This window comes from Oryzias latipes, chromosome 6 (assembly GCF_053564925.1).
Source record: "Oryzias latipes strain Hd-rR chromosome 6, Olatipes_Hd-rR_3.1".
In the NCBI taxonomy this organism is placed as follows: Eukaryota; Metazoa; Chordata; class Actinopteri; order Beloniformes; family Adrianichthyidae; genus Oryzias; species Oryzias latipes.
This window is the reverse complement of record NC_136242.1, coordinates 15623785-15639693: the sequence shown is the minus strand read 5'-3', so window position 1 is coordinate 15639693 and position 15909 is coordinate 15623785. Positions and strand designations below refer to the sequence as shown.

General features: G+C 40.2%; 1 protein-coding gene across 3 annotated transcripts in view; it reads right to left on the bottom strand.

Moving 5' to 3' along the window:
- The window catches only part of LOC101170674 (A disintegrin and metalloproteinase with thrombospondin motifs 20), a 91231-nt gene extending 76196 nt beyond the window's left edge, over window positions 1-15035 (bottom strand). For all 3 annotated transcript variants that reach the window (XM_023955653.2, XM_023955654.2, XM_078949306.1), the window contains exons 1-3: window positions 14636-15035; window positions 14197-14549; window positions 9571-9727 (exon numbers count right to left, since the gene is read on the bottom strand). In XM_023955653.2, the coding sequence (XP_023811421.1) occupies window positions 9571-9727; window positions 14197-14549; window positions 14636-14726 (601 nt within the window). In that variant the 5' untranslated portion in view covers window positions 14727-15035. The remainder of the gene's footprint in view (window positions 1-9570; window positions 9728-14196; window positions 14550-14635) is intronic.
- Between the last annotated feature and the right edge of the window lie 874 nt (window positions 15036-15909).

The following is a 15909-nucleotide window of genomic DNA, read 5'->3' as shown; positions in this document are numbered from 1 at the left end:
TGTTCATCCAAACAGGCCCTGATAAAACACTGAGTAGTTAGGAATATAAAAGATCATAAAATACTTTTTTCTTTGTGTTTATTTGATTCTATTAAAGAAACTTTGATAAGAATGACGGTATCGCGATTTAGCAGCAGCTTCATCAGCTCTGTTTTCAGAAAAGTCCCGCTCCTTCAACTGTCTCTGCCAATCATTCTTGGAAGCTTACTCATACGTCACCAGTCTGACCAATCAGAAGTGGTTAAAGTCCTCACTTCCTTGTTTCGATTTAGCTCATAAAGACTCTCAGTTCCAACAAAAATACTAGCTAAAGTTCGTCTTTAGCGGTGTAGCTTTCCAGAATTCGGTGTCAGACCGTGGAACAAGTAAACAAAACAATGAAGCTCAGAGAAGCGAGTCTCTCTGCGTTCGGCGGCTGTTTGCACTATATCTCCCATGATGCATTGTGTTAAAGTGACAGCATCCCTGCGCTACAATGAGTCTTCCCTGTTAAACGTCTTGAAACCACAACAAACACACATCAAACAGTTTTTAAATCTTCTTGATGAAATCAGAGGTCAACAGTTTAGTTGTCCTTCAAGGTTTGTGTTTTTTAACAGCCAGTTTGATCCAAGTCATCTTTCTAACTGAAACACTTTTCTAAAAACGTCTGAATTGAAGGACAAATTCGCTTTCAGACTTCTCAAGCAGCAGTAATAGAAGTAATAGTAGAAGTAATAACATCATTTAAGAACAGGATTAAGGTAAAGTGGCCAAGACACAATTAAACTAAAATTAAACAACTTAATCATCAAAAACAGAAATAAAATAAATATGTCAAAGTTTTCAAAGACTTCATCTTTAAGACAAAAGAAAAACTAATAAAACTTCAACATGTTCACTTTTTGTGTAGCTACAGAAAATATAAATATAATGCTAGTCTTTTTGTGTAAAATGTATCAAACATATTTTGATCATATTGTTCAAAAATTAAAAAATATATCACTATTTAGAAAGAATATATTTGGTTTTTGTGAGGTTACATAAAATTGCATGTTGATGAGCTGGAGGAAAAAACAATTACCAGGGTAAAATGTCAAATAATTTAGTTTAAAATTATTACGGAAAACTAACTGAACTTTTATTACATCTTTTTGAAAAAAACAGCTGCAACTTCCAGCTTTTTCTGCCAAAATGATCACAAAAATGCATGTGAGATTGCGGAGGGACTGTAGATCAATAAACACTGCAGAGTTTCTCATTTTTTAATTTTTGGATGCTGGTGTGCCGCGGGATTTTTGATAATTTCCGTCAGTTCTTGTGCTTGGTTGCACTTAAAATACATAACATTAGCCATTGAGAAAACCAAGACTGCATTCAACTGCTAGATGGATTGGACACTGGACTGTAAACAACTGTTACAAAATAACATGGCTCTTGATGAGTTTTGTTCTTTCAACAACCTCTCTCTTTTGCATATGGTTGATTTGAAATCTGGCAAAGCCCAAAGCAGAAAGTTAAGATAATTTTTGTTTGCTTTGTTTTTTTCTTGACTTAGTTACCTTTAAGGCTAAGTGCAGGACTGACATGCGGGAAACCAGGGCTCGATACTCAGGGGGCTCGATAAGCTTTATCCAGTGTGGGTCCTTAGGCAAGACCCTTCACGCTACTGCCTAACTATGTAGCCACAAGGGGGCCCAAGCCTCTGTCTCCCTGTGCCGGTCCCCAGCCTGAATACAATACAAGGTTGTGTCAGGAAGGGCATCCGGCTTAAAATTCTCCACAAACCACCTGTGCAAATTAGTGAAAGCTGATTTGTTGTGGCGATCCCTGAAGGGATAACCCAACAGGTGAGCAAGTTACCTTTAATAAATGAAGACAAAGCTTTGAACATTGGATAACTTTGGGTTTTGGCCAACATGTGCTTTAAAAATGTTGTTTTCTCCAATATATTGTATGCCTACCATTGCTCCAAACAGGAAAAAATTCAGATTCCATTTAAAAGTACATATATTTTATGTCATTTAGCTTCTATTTGAAGATTTGTCTCAAATTACACACATACAATGTAAACAGAAGTACTATCCAAAAACCTGAGTTGTCTGTGCTACAGCTGTTTGAGGTGCTTCTATTTGGATCAGAGACGGACAGTTCTGCCTTCTGTCATCAGCTGTTGGTTGGTGAAAAAAAAGAACATTCAATGATGACAGTCTCACAGCAAAAACACATGGGGTGGCAAGGTTCAAGTTGAAATTGCTCACATATGATGCAGTCTTACTTCAATTTTCTTTTCTGTGATTTTTCCCTGTTTTTTTATGTCTGAAATGCCTAAAGAAAGAGTACTTATTTTAACAAATTGTGACCAGCAGAAACTACCAGTCCTGTGGGAATTATTGAAATGCAGTCTGTGTTTATATATAGAGCATGTCAAATGGAAATCAAGACACACAGCTAGTTGCTGTGAATTGGATACCTCGGCAGACAGTTTTAATGATAGTAAAAAGTAAGGTTAGTGTTTGAATTTAAAACAAGCATTTGATTTAGTCTGTGGTATTTGGTAACACACATACTAAGTTTGACATGTTGTTTTAAGCTCACATTTCACCAAGTAGCAGCTTACACATGTGGAACTGAAGAAGATTTCTTTGTTTTTTGTGAATAGATGTCATAAGTTAGGTCATTTTCATTGTTTGGGATTATTTCTGAATCCACTCACTACTTATAGCCGGAAACAGACTAAATAGTGCAGGAATTTCCAGCGCACTGGATTTTAATGCAATCTGGGCAGCTGCAAGCTATTTTTTTTAAATGCCACATATAATGACATTCTTTTCCCAAATCAAAAAACAAATAATTATGAAGAGTTATGTATCCCCTGTGTTCTAATAATAAAAAACTTAGATGAAAAATACATTGTTCATACACAATGCATTGTGGTCTCTATGCAACAACCTAATTAGTGTCTGAATTTACTCTCAACTTATAGTGCACTACATAGTGGACTATATAGTGCGTTCTTTATTTTTTGAGCTGTCCAAATCTACAATACCAAAATTGAGGGACTTAGAAATTTCCCAGAAGTCTCTACAAAATTAGTGTACATCGAAGTTCTCTACGTTGGTACATATAGACGACAATAAATTGCATTTGAATAATTTTTAATGTGAAAAATTGTGTTTAAATTATACTTTTTTATAAACCATCCAAGTTTTCAGAATCAGAGGTTTTTACTTCTGGAAATCCATAACATAATATTTGGCATTTTAAAAAAGTAGCGAGCTTGGTGTCTGAATTGCTTTTTCGCAGAGACTTCTGGTAAATTTTCAGGGCACTAGATCATGGAATTGTAGATGTGGACGCCCCTGCAGATCTGCGAACGCCCTGTACAGTGCACTGACCAGGGAGTAGTGAGTGAATTTGGACAGAGCCTACATCTTTATTCTAAGTGCACTAAACAACATAGCAAGGGAAGTGCAGGTTAAGAAAACTAAAAGATCATACAAGTGTTTTGTATTTTTCCATCATTTCATCCAGAATTTTTTTTCTTTTAAAAGCATTTTTTAGCAAAAGAAAAGACTATTTCAATGCAAAAAAAAAGGAAAATAAAGAAAGACATGGTCCTTTCATCAACCACCTTTGAGCTTCACATTTCTCCTTGGGTATCAGTGACGTCACACATCACCCTCCACAACTTCCTGCCATCGTCATGATTAATCATGCTCTCAAATCTTAGGTCTGAAAGCTTCTGCTGCTTCAGTTCAGTAAGCTGTTGGAGTGAACAAGAAAAACATTTTGTCACACTTTTGGGAATGTCTCTTTGTCATCTTTAATTTTTTTTTGTAGTGATTGAACAATGTTGTCATTTTAACCACTAGGATTTCTTGAATGTTTTTGAAGAAAACTTAATATTTGTCATGCACCAGACTGGGACTAAACAAACCAGAAAGTTTAAGTTTTTTAATGTCAACATGATGTCTCACACTGTGAGCCTTATCCTGACTCACAAAATGCAGGAAACCAGTTTTTAGTGATGAGAGCTGCCGACGACAAAGATGATGTTTCACTGGCTAGCCATTTTTCCTGCCAATACCAGTTCACTTCACTCATTCATCAAGACGGCTTCCATCCAACCGCATGAGGCAGCCATCATCCCTCAAGCTTTCCTAACCATTCCATTCAGCTTGCATCTGGTTTGAGTGTTGAGACAGTGGAGAGTGGCAGAAAATAACCCCGGCTGGAACTTAAGGGACAACGCGACACACTGGCTTCAACAGCCCCAAGGCCTCATGAAGTGCTGACACATGGGAGCTATTAAGGTTATTGACAGCATGAAACCACATTCAATCCGGTTTGGGCCCACTGCTGTTATCTTGACAATGGATGACGATCTGTACAATTATTAGCAGCTTACCGTATCTGTCATGTAATACAGAGAAAGCTGAGGGTGTTACAAGACTGAACGTCATTCCTGAAAGTAAAACTCCGGCCGAACTTCAGGCTAATGACACACAAATTAAAGGGACAAAAAAATGAATAAGTCAATAAACCATCTTGGAAATACCCTAAAAACCAAAAAAGGGAGCCAAAAGGCAAGTTTTGAAGCCTTCACACACAAACAGCACAGAGCAACACTATTTAAACACACCAGAAAAGCAGTTTCTCCATCATACTGCAAGCTCAGCAATTCCAAGTACTTAGAGCGACACTTCATCAACTGACAGCTCAGAATGCAATTTTACAAATCCACATTCACAACCGAACCACATCAATGCAGGAACACAAAAGGTCAAAAGTAACCCTTTTTGCTTTCTTCAAACAATAGATAGCCTTCTCAAATCAGGGCTTTCAGTCAGCTCAGAGGGCATGAGTGCACATGGCAAGCCTAAGCCTTTTGGAGCCGCAGGATATGCAGAAACCCCACAGAATAAAGCTGGACCCTAAAGGTGAGGGGAGGTTGTCTGAGAGATCATTGCTCCCCCATCACACCCAAACTGACCACCTGCCCTGACCTCTGTCAAGAGTCATAGCTAAGAGAAAAACTTTAGTGTATGCAAAGCTGCAGCAGTAACAAGACACTAACCACCTCATCCAAGGAAAAACTTGAATTTAAACCTAAATTAGATTTAAATTAACGCAAAGATTTCCCAAATTGTCACTCCAATCATCTTTTGATCTGTTTTAAAAGCGTTCCCAGAGGTTTTTAAATGATGATTATGCTGTTTTTAGCCAAACTCACAAAACTGCAATTTTCTATTAAAAAATTTCTGCAAAGCAAGTAGAAATTTGAAGTGGTGCAACAAAAATGGCAAAGTGATATTGGAGCCATCCAGCCATAGAGTTTTGAGCCACATCCCAGCTCAGACGATTTAGCTGTTTATAAACTGATAGATCAGAATGAAGCGGAGCAGGGAGCTTGTGGCTTGCCGTAGTAGGTTCTATGTCACACCTACAAGCTTTTTCTAACAATATTTTGGTGTCTGCTCCTGATTCTCAACAATTTAAATAAAAAACTAATCAGAAATGCAATTTTAATCTTAATTTTCTTTATTTATGTCATCAGAAAGGTACTGCAAGAACATGATAAAAAAAAAAAAACATGATTTATATCAGGGTGGGATTTAAAAAAAATAAAGGTAAATAAATATAATTTTTATGAAGGTCAATGTAATGACAAAACTTAAAAACAATCTCTAAACAGGGGAGCAGAAAAGAAATTAGTCTCAACATGGTCCACATCTTCCATTTTCTTTTGCTCACATTTGGCCTTGACTGGCAGAGTCGACTCAGTCTGTGGCATCTCACATCGAGCCATCACACACATCCCAAAATGTACCATTTCTTTGGACAATGTGTCAAATCCACTAATGCCAACTGGAAATCCTGAAGAGGAAATCAGAATTTACTGTCACTGCATTAAGGGTCAGAGGCACAGAGGGCATTTGTAATAGGCACGGCTGCAATGAAAAACGCCTTTAACCACTTTTAATGATAGCTCAAAGAAAATCTGTGTGTTTGAGAGCCAAACCAGGAACATGTTGTCTATGCATTTGCGTCACTCTTCTGAAATCAGACAAAATATGACATCCCACAGCTTCAGACGAATAGTCAGTGACAATGAGAAGAAGACTTTGCCTACTGCTGCTTCCCTAAGCATTCCTTGGCCTTTTGCTTGTCTCTCCATGAATGTTCGAGAGCAAAAAGAACACAGAGGGAGAAGAAACTGCCCCTATCTGCACCCACCCTCATCCTAGTGGTTATCTCTGTTGAAGGACGACAGAGGGATTCACATGCAGGCTCACAGACAAATACCCTGCACAGTGTATCAGTAAAGGTCAGTGCTGGGTTGTGATGTGAGCCTTGTGAGGTTCTCAACAAGAGGCTTTTGAAAATTAAGAATAAGGCAAAACAATGAGCTCTGTGACTTGAAACATTGATCTTCCACTCAGCAGCTATCTGCTGCAGAGGTTTTAGTCAATAAAACAGTAAAGAAGAAACAGTAAAGAGGCCACCCAGGCTGGCTGAAAACTAGCCGAGGGAGCAGTCTGCCAGTCAGTGAGGAGATATTTTATCAGGCTGCTTAAATGGTGTTAAACCATTACCATTTATTTAACTTGAAAATCATTCGTTACCTTAAATTATTACAGCATGTGAGTTTGAAAACTTCAAAAGTTGCTCCTTCAGCTGGAATAAAAATATAATAAATCTTTGCTAAATTTAAGACATACTGTATATACACAGTATGTCTGATACTCCCTGATGTCAGCCGTATAGATTTTAAAACAGCTAAACGAAGCGTGAACAGGGATGGCCACGTTGATTAGAGTACGCTCGTCCCACCTCAACAAGGTCCATAAAATGGCCAGATGAAGTGAATTTTGTTGAGTCGACCTATTGATCCACCCACTTGCCAATCAAAAAAAACACATTTTATTTGAGCTAAATGCAAATTTAGCTCAAATAAAATATAACTATAGCTAATTTAAAAAAAAAACTTTTTCTCTGATAGTTGTAGCTAATTAGAAATAAGGCAAAAAACTAACTTTTTTGTGTCAATATTTGGCATATTTTTTGTGTTTGAACCTCCAAATACAAGCTTCAAATTTCTTCAAAGACTCTAACCTGTAAAACTGGCTGCTGCTCCAGTACCTAGTTTTGAATCCTCTTCCCAAACACACTGAGTGCAGAGACAGTTAGGGAAAAAAGCCATAAGATGACTTACCCTGACAAAGAGAGCTTTTGTAGTTCATGACAAAGAGAAGATCCTGGAATCTTCTTTTCAAAACCACAAGTTATCTTTGCAGTGAGTCCAATTTAAAAAAAAAAGGTAAACCTTTAACTGGCTTTGAAAGACTCGGATGGGGTTTGGAAAATATATCTGCTGTCTTAAAGCTATTATGTTGAATATGTCTTAAAGTAACATCTTGTGGAATTTTTACTTAACGGATTTTATAAGTGACTTCACAACAAAGTGCAAACCGTAATTAAGACGGTTCAGAAGTCCCATTCCGATCATCATTTAATCTATTATAAAAACGTTCCTGGAGGTCTTTTAATCATGATTATGCTGTTTTCTTAGCCTAAATTAAAAAAAAGCCTGTCGTATTCTAGAACGTAGTTTCTGCAGAGCAGCAAGAGTTGATTAGAAATGTGCCTTCGAGTTGTGGGCGGGGCTGTTGGTGCGGAGTAAGCCTCGTCTAATTTCCCATCCTCCCTTTGCTAACACAGTCTCCTGCTAACTTACAGCCTCTCACACACCCAACATCACATTACTGTTGCAACAAAAAATGGCAAGCTATATTCGAGCTATCCAGCCATACAGCTTTGAGCCAGATGCCAGCTCAGATGATGAAAACCAAGATGTACATGGATCTATTCGTCTGCAAGTGGATGGATCGAAATGAAGCGGAGCAGGTAAGTGGTGGCCCGCAGACTGTAGCACATACATCACTGATACGGGTTTTTTCCAAATGCATTTTTTCATCTGCTCCCAGCTCACAATGAACTGAATAAAGTACGACTCAAAAAATGCAATTTTAAGCTTAATTTTCTTTAACTGTGTCCTCCATCATGAGAAAAATGTTAAAAACACCAAAAAAAATTTCACTGGAGAGGGTCTTTAATGCTACTCTTACTTCTGAAGCCATATTTTTCTTTCTTTTCTCTTTTAGATCCCAAATCCCCCTAATTGATTAAAAAAAATAAACTTTTCACAAGTTTCCTTCCTTTTCGGTTTTCCTCAAAGACAACAGCAGTTATTAAAGAAGCAAGCAGTGCCTCAGCATTCAGCCACATCTTTATTACCCATCTAACAACTTGGCAGTCATGTGTTTCTTGACATTTTCCGGCCAAAATTAGACACTGATTTAGTTTAACAAGAACAAGAAGAGCCCCATAGGGAGAGAGACAGACTTCACAGATTTGGCCTAGAGGGGGAAAAAAAAGTTACAGAGGCAAATGCCCCAAATCCTGGAACAAGAGCAGCAACTATAAGTATTTTGCAAGTAAAATGGCACGTGCCACATCGATGTTATATCGAATGTGTTAGTAGTTATATGCTCTGCTATTCTTGCCATAAAAAGACAGAACAAGCGTATTAGCTTTGGCCCAGTGTGGCCTTAAAAGGACCCATTTTATCGCCACATCTCTTGGGGCGACCCATCTGATAAAACGAAGACACCTCATAGCTTTAACCCAGGACCACTGCCTCTTTGAATCCTCCAGCTCCATTGTTTACCCACTGTCTCTTTGATGAAGTCCCCACAGGTGTATCATGCACCTACATGTTTTTTTTCTTTATACTGAAACCTGCTTTACACCCAGCAGAAATCTCGAAAAGCCTGACATTTATGGGTTTGTAGGTTTATTACTGAATATCCATCTCAACAACAAACAAACCACTACTCATGTTCTGGATGTTTAAACAATGTGGAGAGTGCCTCCAACTTAGTCTCTGTTTACCACACACAGACTAAGATGAATGAAAGGATGAAGAATATCAGGGCAGTATTGGTCTGGCCAGCAGGTCAGCCCAAGCTTTTCAACTGCCACACACAAAGGCCACCATCAGGCAACAATGGCAGGGTTCAGAAAGCAAGCAAATCAAATGGTCTGAACGTGAAAGAATAATCGCATCACACAACAAAAGCCTGCAATGGAAGGACAATTTTAGGGTCTTCCATCGAAGAAAGTTACACTTGCTTTTTCTTTAGAAGGTCTGGACGGCTTTAAACTGGAAGCGACAAAGAGACAAAATATCAAAAAAATCCTCCCTCCTTGCTCTATTCAGTGTTACTCCAAGCGGAGAAAAATTATTTCTCCACTAGTTTGAGCTCCTGCCACTGAAACGAGACCCAGCAGAGCAGAGAAGTCAGAGAAAACAGCACGGAGAGCTGAAAGCATTTTTTTCTGAACTGAGCCGAGAACTGTAATCAAAGCTGAAATGTCGCCAAAACTCATGACTCAGCGTAATTCCAATTTGAAGCTTTTATTGCCATCCTTGAGAAAGTGAAGGTGGCTGATAAAGGGTGTTGTGGCGGAAAAGTCAGACAGACGGCGGTTACATGCAGGCAGCATAGTTAAGCAGTCTGTTACCTGGGGCAGCATGGGGCTCATCTGCACTTGAGACGTTCCTTCTCTCCTGTCGATACACCAGGTGGGGTTTGTTGTGTGTCTCTTCATACTGATCTCCATCAGCAGGCAAAAGAGGCTCCATGAAGTATTCACCATGTTGTGTTGTAAATGTTCCAATCTGAAGAAGACAACAGAGGTGTCAATCATGGTGCGAGGGATCCACCAGCACCTGAGCACGTCTTCAGGGACCTGTTCCGACAGCTTGAGTCCATGGGTTTCATTAACTGATGTTGACATTTATTCAGACATTTTCCTCTCGGCTTTAGGCATCTGTTTGCACATTATGAACACACTTTGAACAAGCGTACAATTCTGACAGATGGAGATGGAAAGAACACGCTGGTTAACACACCTCTGACAGATCCCTGTCAGTCAGCCTTAACCCATGGGTGGGACAGTAATGATTTAGTCTTTTATTCAGAAAACTAGATTTAGCTTTAAAACATTATTTTTTAATGCAATAGTCATGCCTGAAAATCTAAAAAGTGGAGAATGTTAAAAAAAAACACGTTCCAGCTTGATTTCACATTGTCTTATCATTTCCAATAAAAAGTTAGTCAACGTGTTCTGTGTGTTTATTTACATTTTTATTCTTCTTTCTCTAAAAGACTTTATTTGCTTCATTATTTTGAACAATTAGGTATGTTTTCCCCAATCACCATGACAGGTGTGATATCATCATAAAGGCACAGAGCTGTTGACAAAGAAATGCTAATATTGATCTGGAAGCTCACACTCCTCCAAAGCTCCTTAGCTCACCGAGCCATGAAGCACACTGATGTTTACATGGTAATTTTATGCGCACACTTAAGATGGAAATTGGACACTGGAATGTTATCATTGAGACAGCTTTACTTCATAACTGTCCTTCCCAAATAATGGAAACTTGACAGTCAAAAAGTAAAAATGGGATATGGAAAACAAGTACATTCTGTAATGCCCGACTTGTCAACTTGCAAGTACACTGTACTGGATATGTTTTAATAAAAAATTAAAATAAAACATGCAACTGGCTTAGCAGTAGAGTAATTACTTGCCTGTGAAAACAATCTGCAGCAGATGATCAACACCAACTTTAGAAAACTTAACTTATAGCCTCAAACTTGCATATTTTCTATTGCCATTTGGCTAATGGCGTCCTGCAAAGGAATTCATCGATAATGAGAGGCCAGTTTAGACAAAGAGATGTCTTTTGGGTTTTTATTGTTTTATTTTGCCAGAATCCAGGTGCAGAAACTATTGTGCAAAAGCAAAGTGATCAGTTTGGTGCAACTAAATGCAAATATAGCCGCAATTTTAAGTAAGGATGGACAGACAGGAAAAGTCTGTTGGTCTGTAGCGAGTCCGGTTAATTTAGTCTGGATCAAGTCCTAAACCTTGCGCTTGGATGATATTCAGACTATCTTTGAACTGGTGTATTCTGATTTGAATCAAAGCGTGTAAACAGCAGCATGTGACTAAAGATCTCTTCAGTCATTGGCCAGGAATTACAAGGGCAGGGCAAAGCAACGAGTAAAAGAATAACCGAAGTCCTACGCTTTGCAATCCTTGGCTGGATAGTTCATTCATTCAAACTTTTTATTTCGCTAAACAAATCTTAACATCTATAACAACATCAGGTACAACATTTTTCACTCTCTACTTTGGTACGCTGGAGGCATGCAGTAAGGCGGTCAGTGAGGTGTCAGCAGCTAAGAAGGTACGCTGATAAGTGATTATGAAATTTAGATTATCAGAAAAACAGTGTGAGAAGCAATGTGTTTCAGATTAAAAGTTGTTTTAATGAGCCCACATTCATCCCACCAAATTTCAGTGATTTGCTGTGTCTCATCATCATGGATTCTTCCTACTCTGTTTCGTTTTGGTCCAGTTGTACCACTTCAAGCACAGAGCCTATTCAGACTGAGGAAACTTAGATAGAACCGAAGCTCAGTCTGACTGGATACAAACCAAGACCACCTCAAAAGATGGGTGTGCCAGAAGTAACTGGACTGTAACGTACCACTCCTTACCGTACCATACCGCTCAGTGGAAACAAGGTTTAAAAGTGCAAATAAATAGAACCTTCATTGGACTCCCTTAGCATTTTTCAAGATTTAGCCACTCTGAAAATGTTAGCGATTGTAAAATGCATCAAATTGTGTCTATCGACACAGACATGGCAAAAAAAAATCTTTTAGCTGACTTTTAGTATAAAACATCACAGAGAAGCTCGTTACTCTCATCACTCAAGAATTCAATCTCTGCTGTAAGTCTTTACCCTACAATTAAGCATGAAACTGTGAAAGCTTTTTCTACGAGAGCATAATGAATGACTTGCACGTTGGAACAACTGGTAGATGTTTACCTCCATCTTGTAAATCACTATCTATGGTGAGTCAGCTTTAATTGGATGATTATGGCTGAGAGGCTCTAGTGTGGTGTTAACAGAAGTTTGTTTGGTTAGTGCAGGGGGCTGAGTTTTAGGGGTTTCAGTGCTTAAGTCCAGTACCAAATGTAGCAGAGGTTTGACTAAAATGTCAAGGGTGCTGAATTGGAGCTGCTAAATAAATTTAGGATTACATTTTATAAAACACTTTGGGTGCTAATTCTGTCAAAAGTGATGCTCAACCACTTATAATCTCTACAGTTGCAGACAATGTGGTGTTTTTAGTATCCTTATCTTAAAGGTAAATAAACAATAAGGTTCCTAGGGCGAGGTTTATCCAACACAGTTCTATTAAAAGTGAGCCAAGTAAAGCAAGAACTGCCATTCCCGCTGTGTGGGAAAACCTGAAGTTCTCCCGCCAGCTTTTAACAGCAGTTGTCTTCTCTACAGAGAATTCTCCTGCTATCTGCTTGTCACAGCTCACTTTGAAAAGGCCAAAAGCTCCCCAGCCCTGCACCCCTCCCTGCTGCATCATTGGCCCCCCTGGGGATGGCTTTGAGTAACTGTGGACCAAAAGGGAACCTTTATTTTTTCTCCGAATGACCCCTTTGTTTTTGGCCACAATTCCTCCTTAATGACCTCAGTCCATTATGACCATTGAGCACCAGTAATCAGACGCATTTATGACCAAACAGCCTGCGATGCTCTACCCATTGTCCTGTCAATCTCTGTGAGGAGTAAGCAACAAGAAACTCAAACTTGGATAAATAAAACATCAAAGATGGGGGGGGGGGGGGGGGGGGGGGCATTAAAAAAGTATCACCTTGACTGTAGAGTGCTCCATGGCTTAAATTGATGTTTAAACCAGAAAAAAAAAGTTTTTTTATGGTCAGACATTGATCTTCTCAATAAATCAGTCCTACAAAGGCGATGGCATCTCCTCTACTTTGGGAAACTGCTTTGTTCCATACACTGATTTTGTCACCAGTAGGGGGTTTGAATGATGATAGGAAACCTTCCAAGGCTATGGTCACTTTGGCCATGTTGCTGTGGCCAGCATGCAACCCCCCCCAACACACACATAGGATCCAGCCTGGCGCGACTGAGGTCAACCCCCTGCTCTTAAACCAGTCACCTCATGTGACCCATGAAGTCATCCCCTTTAGCAGTTAGCAGGTTCCCTCCCACAGGAGCAGGCAACGGGCATCCGATCCCCATGTGATAAGGAAATTTATATTGTGGGGGTGTAACAAATAATCAATGAGTCTATTTATTTTACTACGGACTAACCACATTGATCTGTCTGAGGAAAGTTGTTAATCAAATGTACCAATGCCATTATGAAATTCTTTCAAAATAAAATAGATGTATTATTATTGCAAAGACCATGTGGTAGAATGTTCTAACAATGTTCCGTTAATCTGATGTGGAACAACAACAGTGGGCTGAACTTTATGAAACTAAAATGTGAATGGATTTTCCATGAATTCTTTTGTACTTATTTTTACAAATATGTAATTTACACTTGATTATCTTGCAAGAAATTAAGGAATCTAGAAAACTTCACCTGCACTGTTCAATACCTATTTATTTATTTCGTTTTGGCTAAAGATGTCCTGGATCCATTTTATGTAAGTTAATCGGATCAAATCGGATCATTTAAAATGAACTTATTTCGACAAGTAATCATGCAATTGCCCACAAGTTATGATATGAATTTAATGTTGTTAAAATGAATCGTTACACCCTTAACCTATAAACTCATAAATACATATTAACTATACAGCTTCAATAGACTGAAATAAGTCGGTAAGGGGAATAAGAGGCGGAACAGGTGCTTTCAGTGGTGTAATAGCTGGGATGTTAGGAATGTTGATTTCCTACTTTCTTCTAAACTTTATATTCCATCACCATATGAACCCAAACATTTGCCAAGACATTAATTTTTAAGTGTTAATCGAAGTAAATTGTGGCACCAATTATTCTTGATTTATTTGAACATTTTATTTACCTTTTCAAACAAAAGTAGCATTAAATCTAAGTTTCCAGTGTTTTGCTCAAGCGCACCTGAGGAGCATCACCACCATCATCCAGTCCGCATTGGTGCCATTAGTCCACCAACACTTGCTCTTGAACAGAGTTGCTGGTCAGGATTACATGAGTGAGTGTGTGGTTTGGTTGTGAAGGATCTACACATGTGCGCGCAGACAGGGACTCACCAAGCCGGAGCACAGGCTGAACACGGCGGGATGCTCGCGTTTGGCGTTGACGTGCCCGCGGAAGAAGCAGTGGCGCATGTCGCGGGAGCGCGGCTCCGTGCCGTTGTCCCGCTCGGCTCCCAAGTGTGTGACCGTGTAGGAGGAGGCAATGAAGCTGGAGTCCGCCGTGAGGTTCAGGTGGAAGAGCTCACCGAACGCATCTATCCGGTAGTGGACCCGCGTGCCTGACAGGTCATCGTCCACGCTCCTCCGCCTCCTCCTGAAGTGAAGCGAGTGCGGGAACGACTCTCCGAAGTCATTGACGCGCAGCGGAGTGGTGATTTCATACGATGACAGCTGCTTAATGAAGCGCTCTGCAGAAGAAGGAGTCGTTCCGGTGAGCGCGGATGCAGATCCACAAATCTGCGCGTCACTCTCGGGATTTGGCGCAAAAACTCACCTTGTTTGGGGTGCAACCGCTGCTGCAGAGCGACTCGGACAAGCAATGACAGATGACACGTTAGCCCAAGCAGCCAGATTGCAAACTGCATGATTTCCTCCGCAAATAAACCCCGGCTGTAGCTCTCCACGGCAGTGAGCGCCGTCTCCGCTGAGCGGCTCCACCACCACCACCACCACCTCCACCCCACCCTCCTCACCCGCTCCCTCTGCCCCCGCTTGTCAGCAACAGGTCGTGGGATCGGCGGACGCTCTCTGCAGCGCAAGTCCCGCAAAGTGCACTGGCCTCATCGCACCGCCACGCATCCAACGCCTCCTCTTTCTAACATATTCATGCTCACGCAGGCAAGCACGCACACTCCCCCACGGGACGCACAGTGAGGGGGGGCCTGATGTGAACTGCAGCCTACAAGGACCGATCGCTGTCAAGAAGGCTTTCCATTAGCCATCCCTCACTGTGGAGTTCACCCTATGCTCCGAACCTCCGCAGAGCCACGCCCCTACAGGCTCCGCAGCCAATGAGGAGCGGGCCTGCCAGCGAAGCACTCATTCAAGAGCTGAGAGGAGTTCAGGACTATCTTCAGGACGTTGAAGACCAATTCATAGCAAGAGAATGCCAAGAGTGTGCAACGCAGTAGTCAAATCAAAAGGTGGCTACTATGAAGAACCTGACATATTTTCACTTTTTTGTTATGTATATAAATCCACATATGTTAATTCACAGTTTGGATGCTTCAGTGTGACTCTACAATTGCTGTTCCTGTTGTTGCATATGCCTACATATAACATGTGGGCAGAATATGGACTGGAAACCCCAAGGCCAAAATGGGAAACACCTCTGAAGGTGGTAGAGAATCAGAGAGCAAAGATCCTGTGGGACTTCCAGATCTAGACTGATAGGATGGTAATGGCAAACCAACCAGACGTTGTAGTGGTGGATAAAGAACAGAGGAAAGCCGTTGGGGTGGATGTGGCAGTGCCAAGTGAATGAAACATCAGGAAGAAGGAACGTGAGAAACTGGAGAAATACCAGGGACTCAGTGGATGATGGGAAGTCAGGATGGGGTTACTTCTTAATGCTCACAAGTCAGAGTTGAATTTCTAATGAACTCCCCTTCCGATAATCAATAGATGATTGGAATGTGACTTTAATGGCCCAAGCTGGCAAGACCATATTAGTTTATCAATAGTAATAAATGTATGCATTAGTTGGTATTTATGTTGGTTCAAAATATATCATACAATATGTTTTAGTTCTCTCCCTTTTAACATATT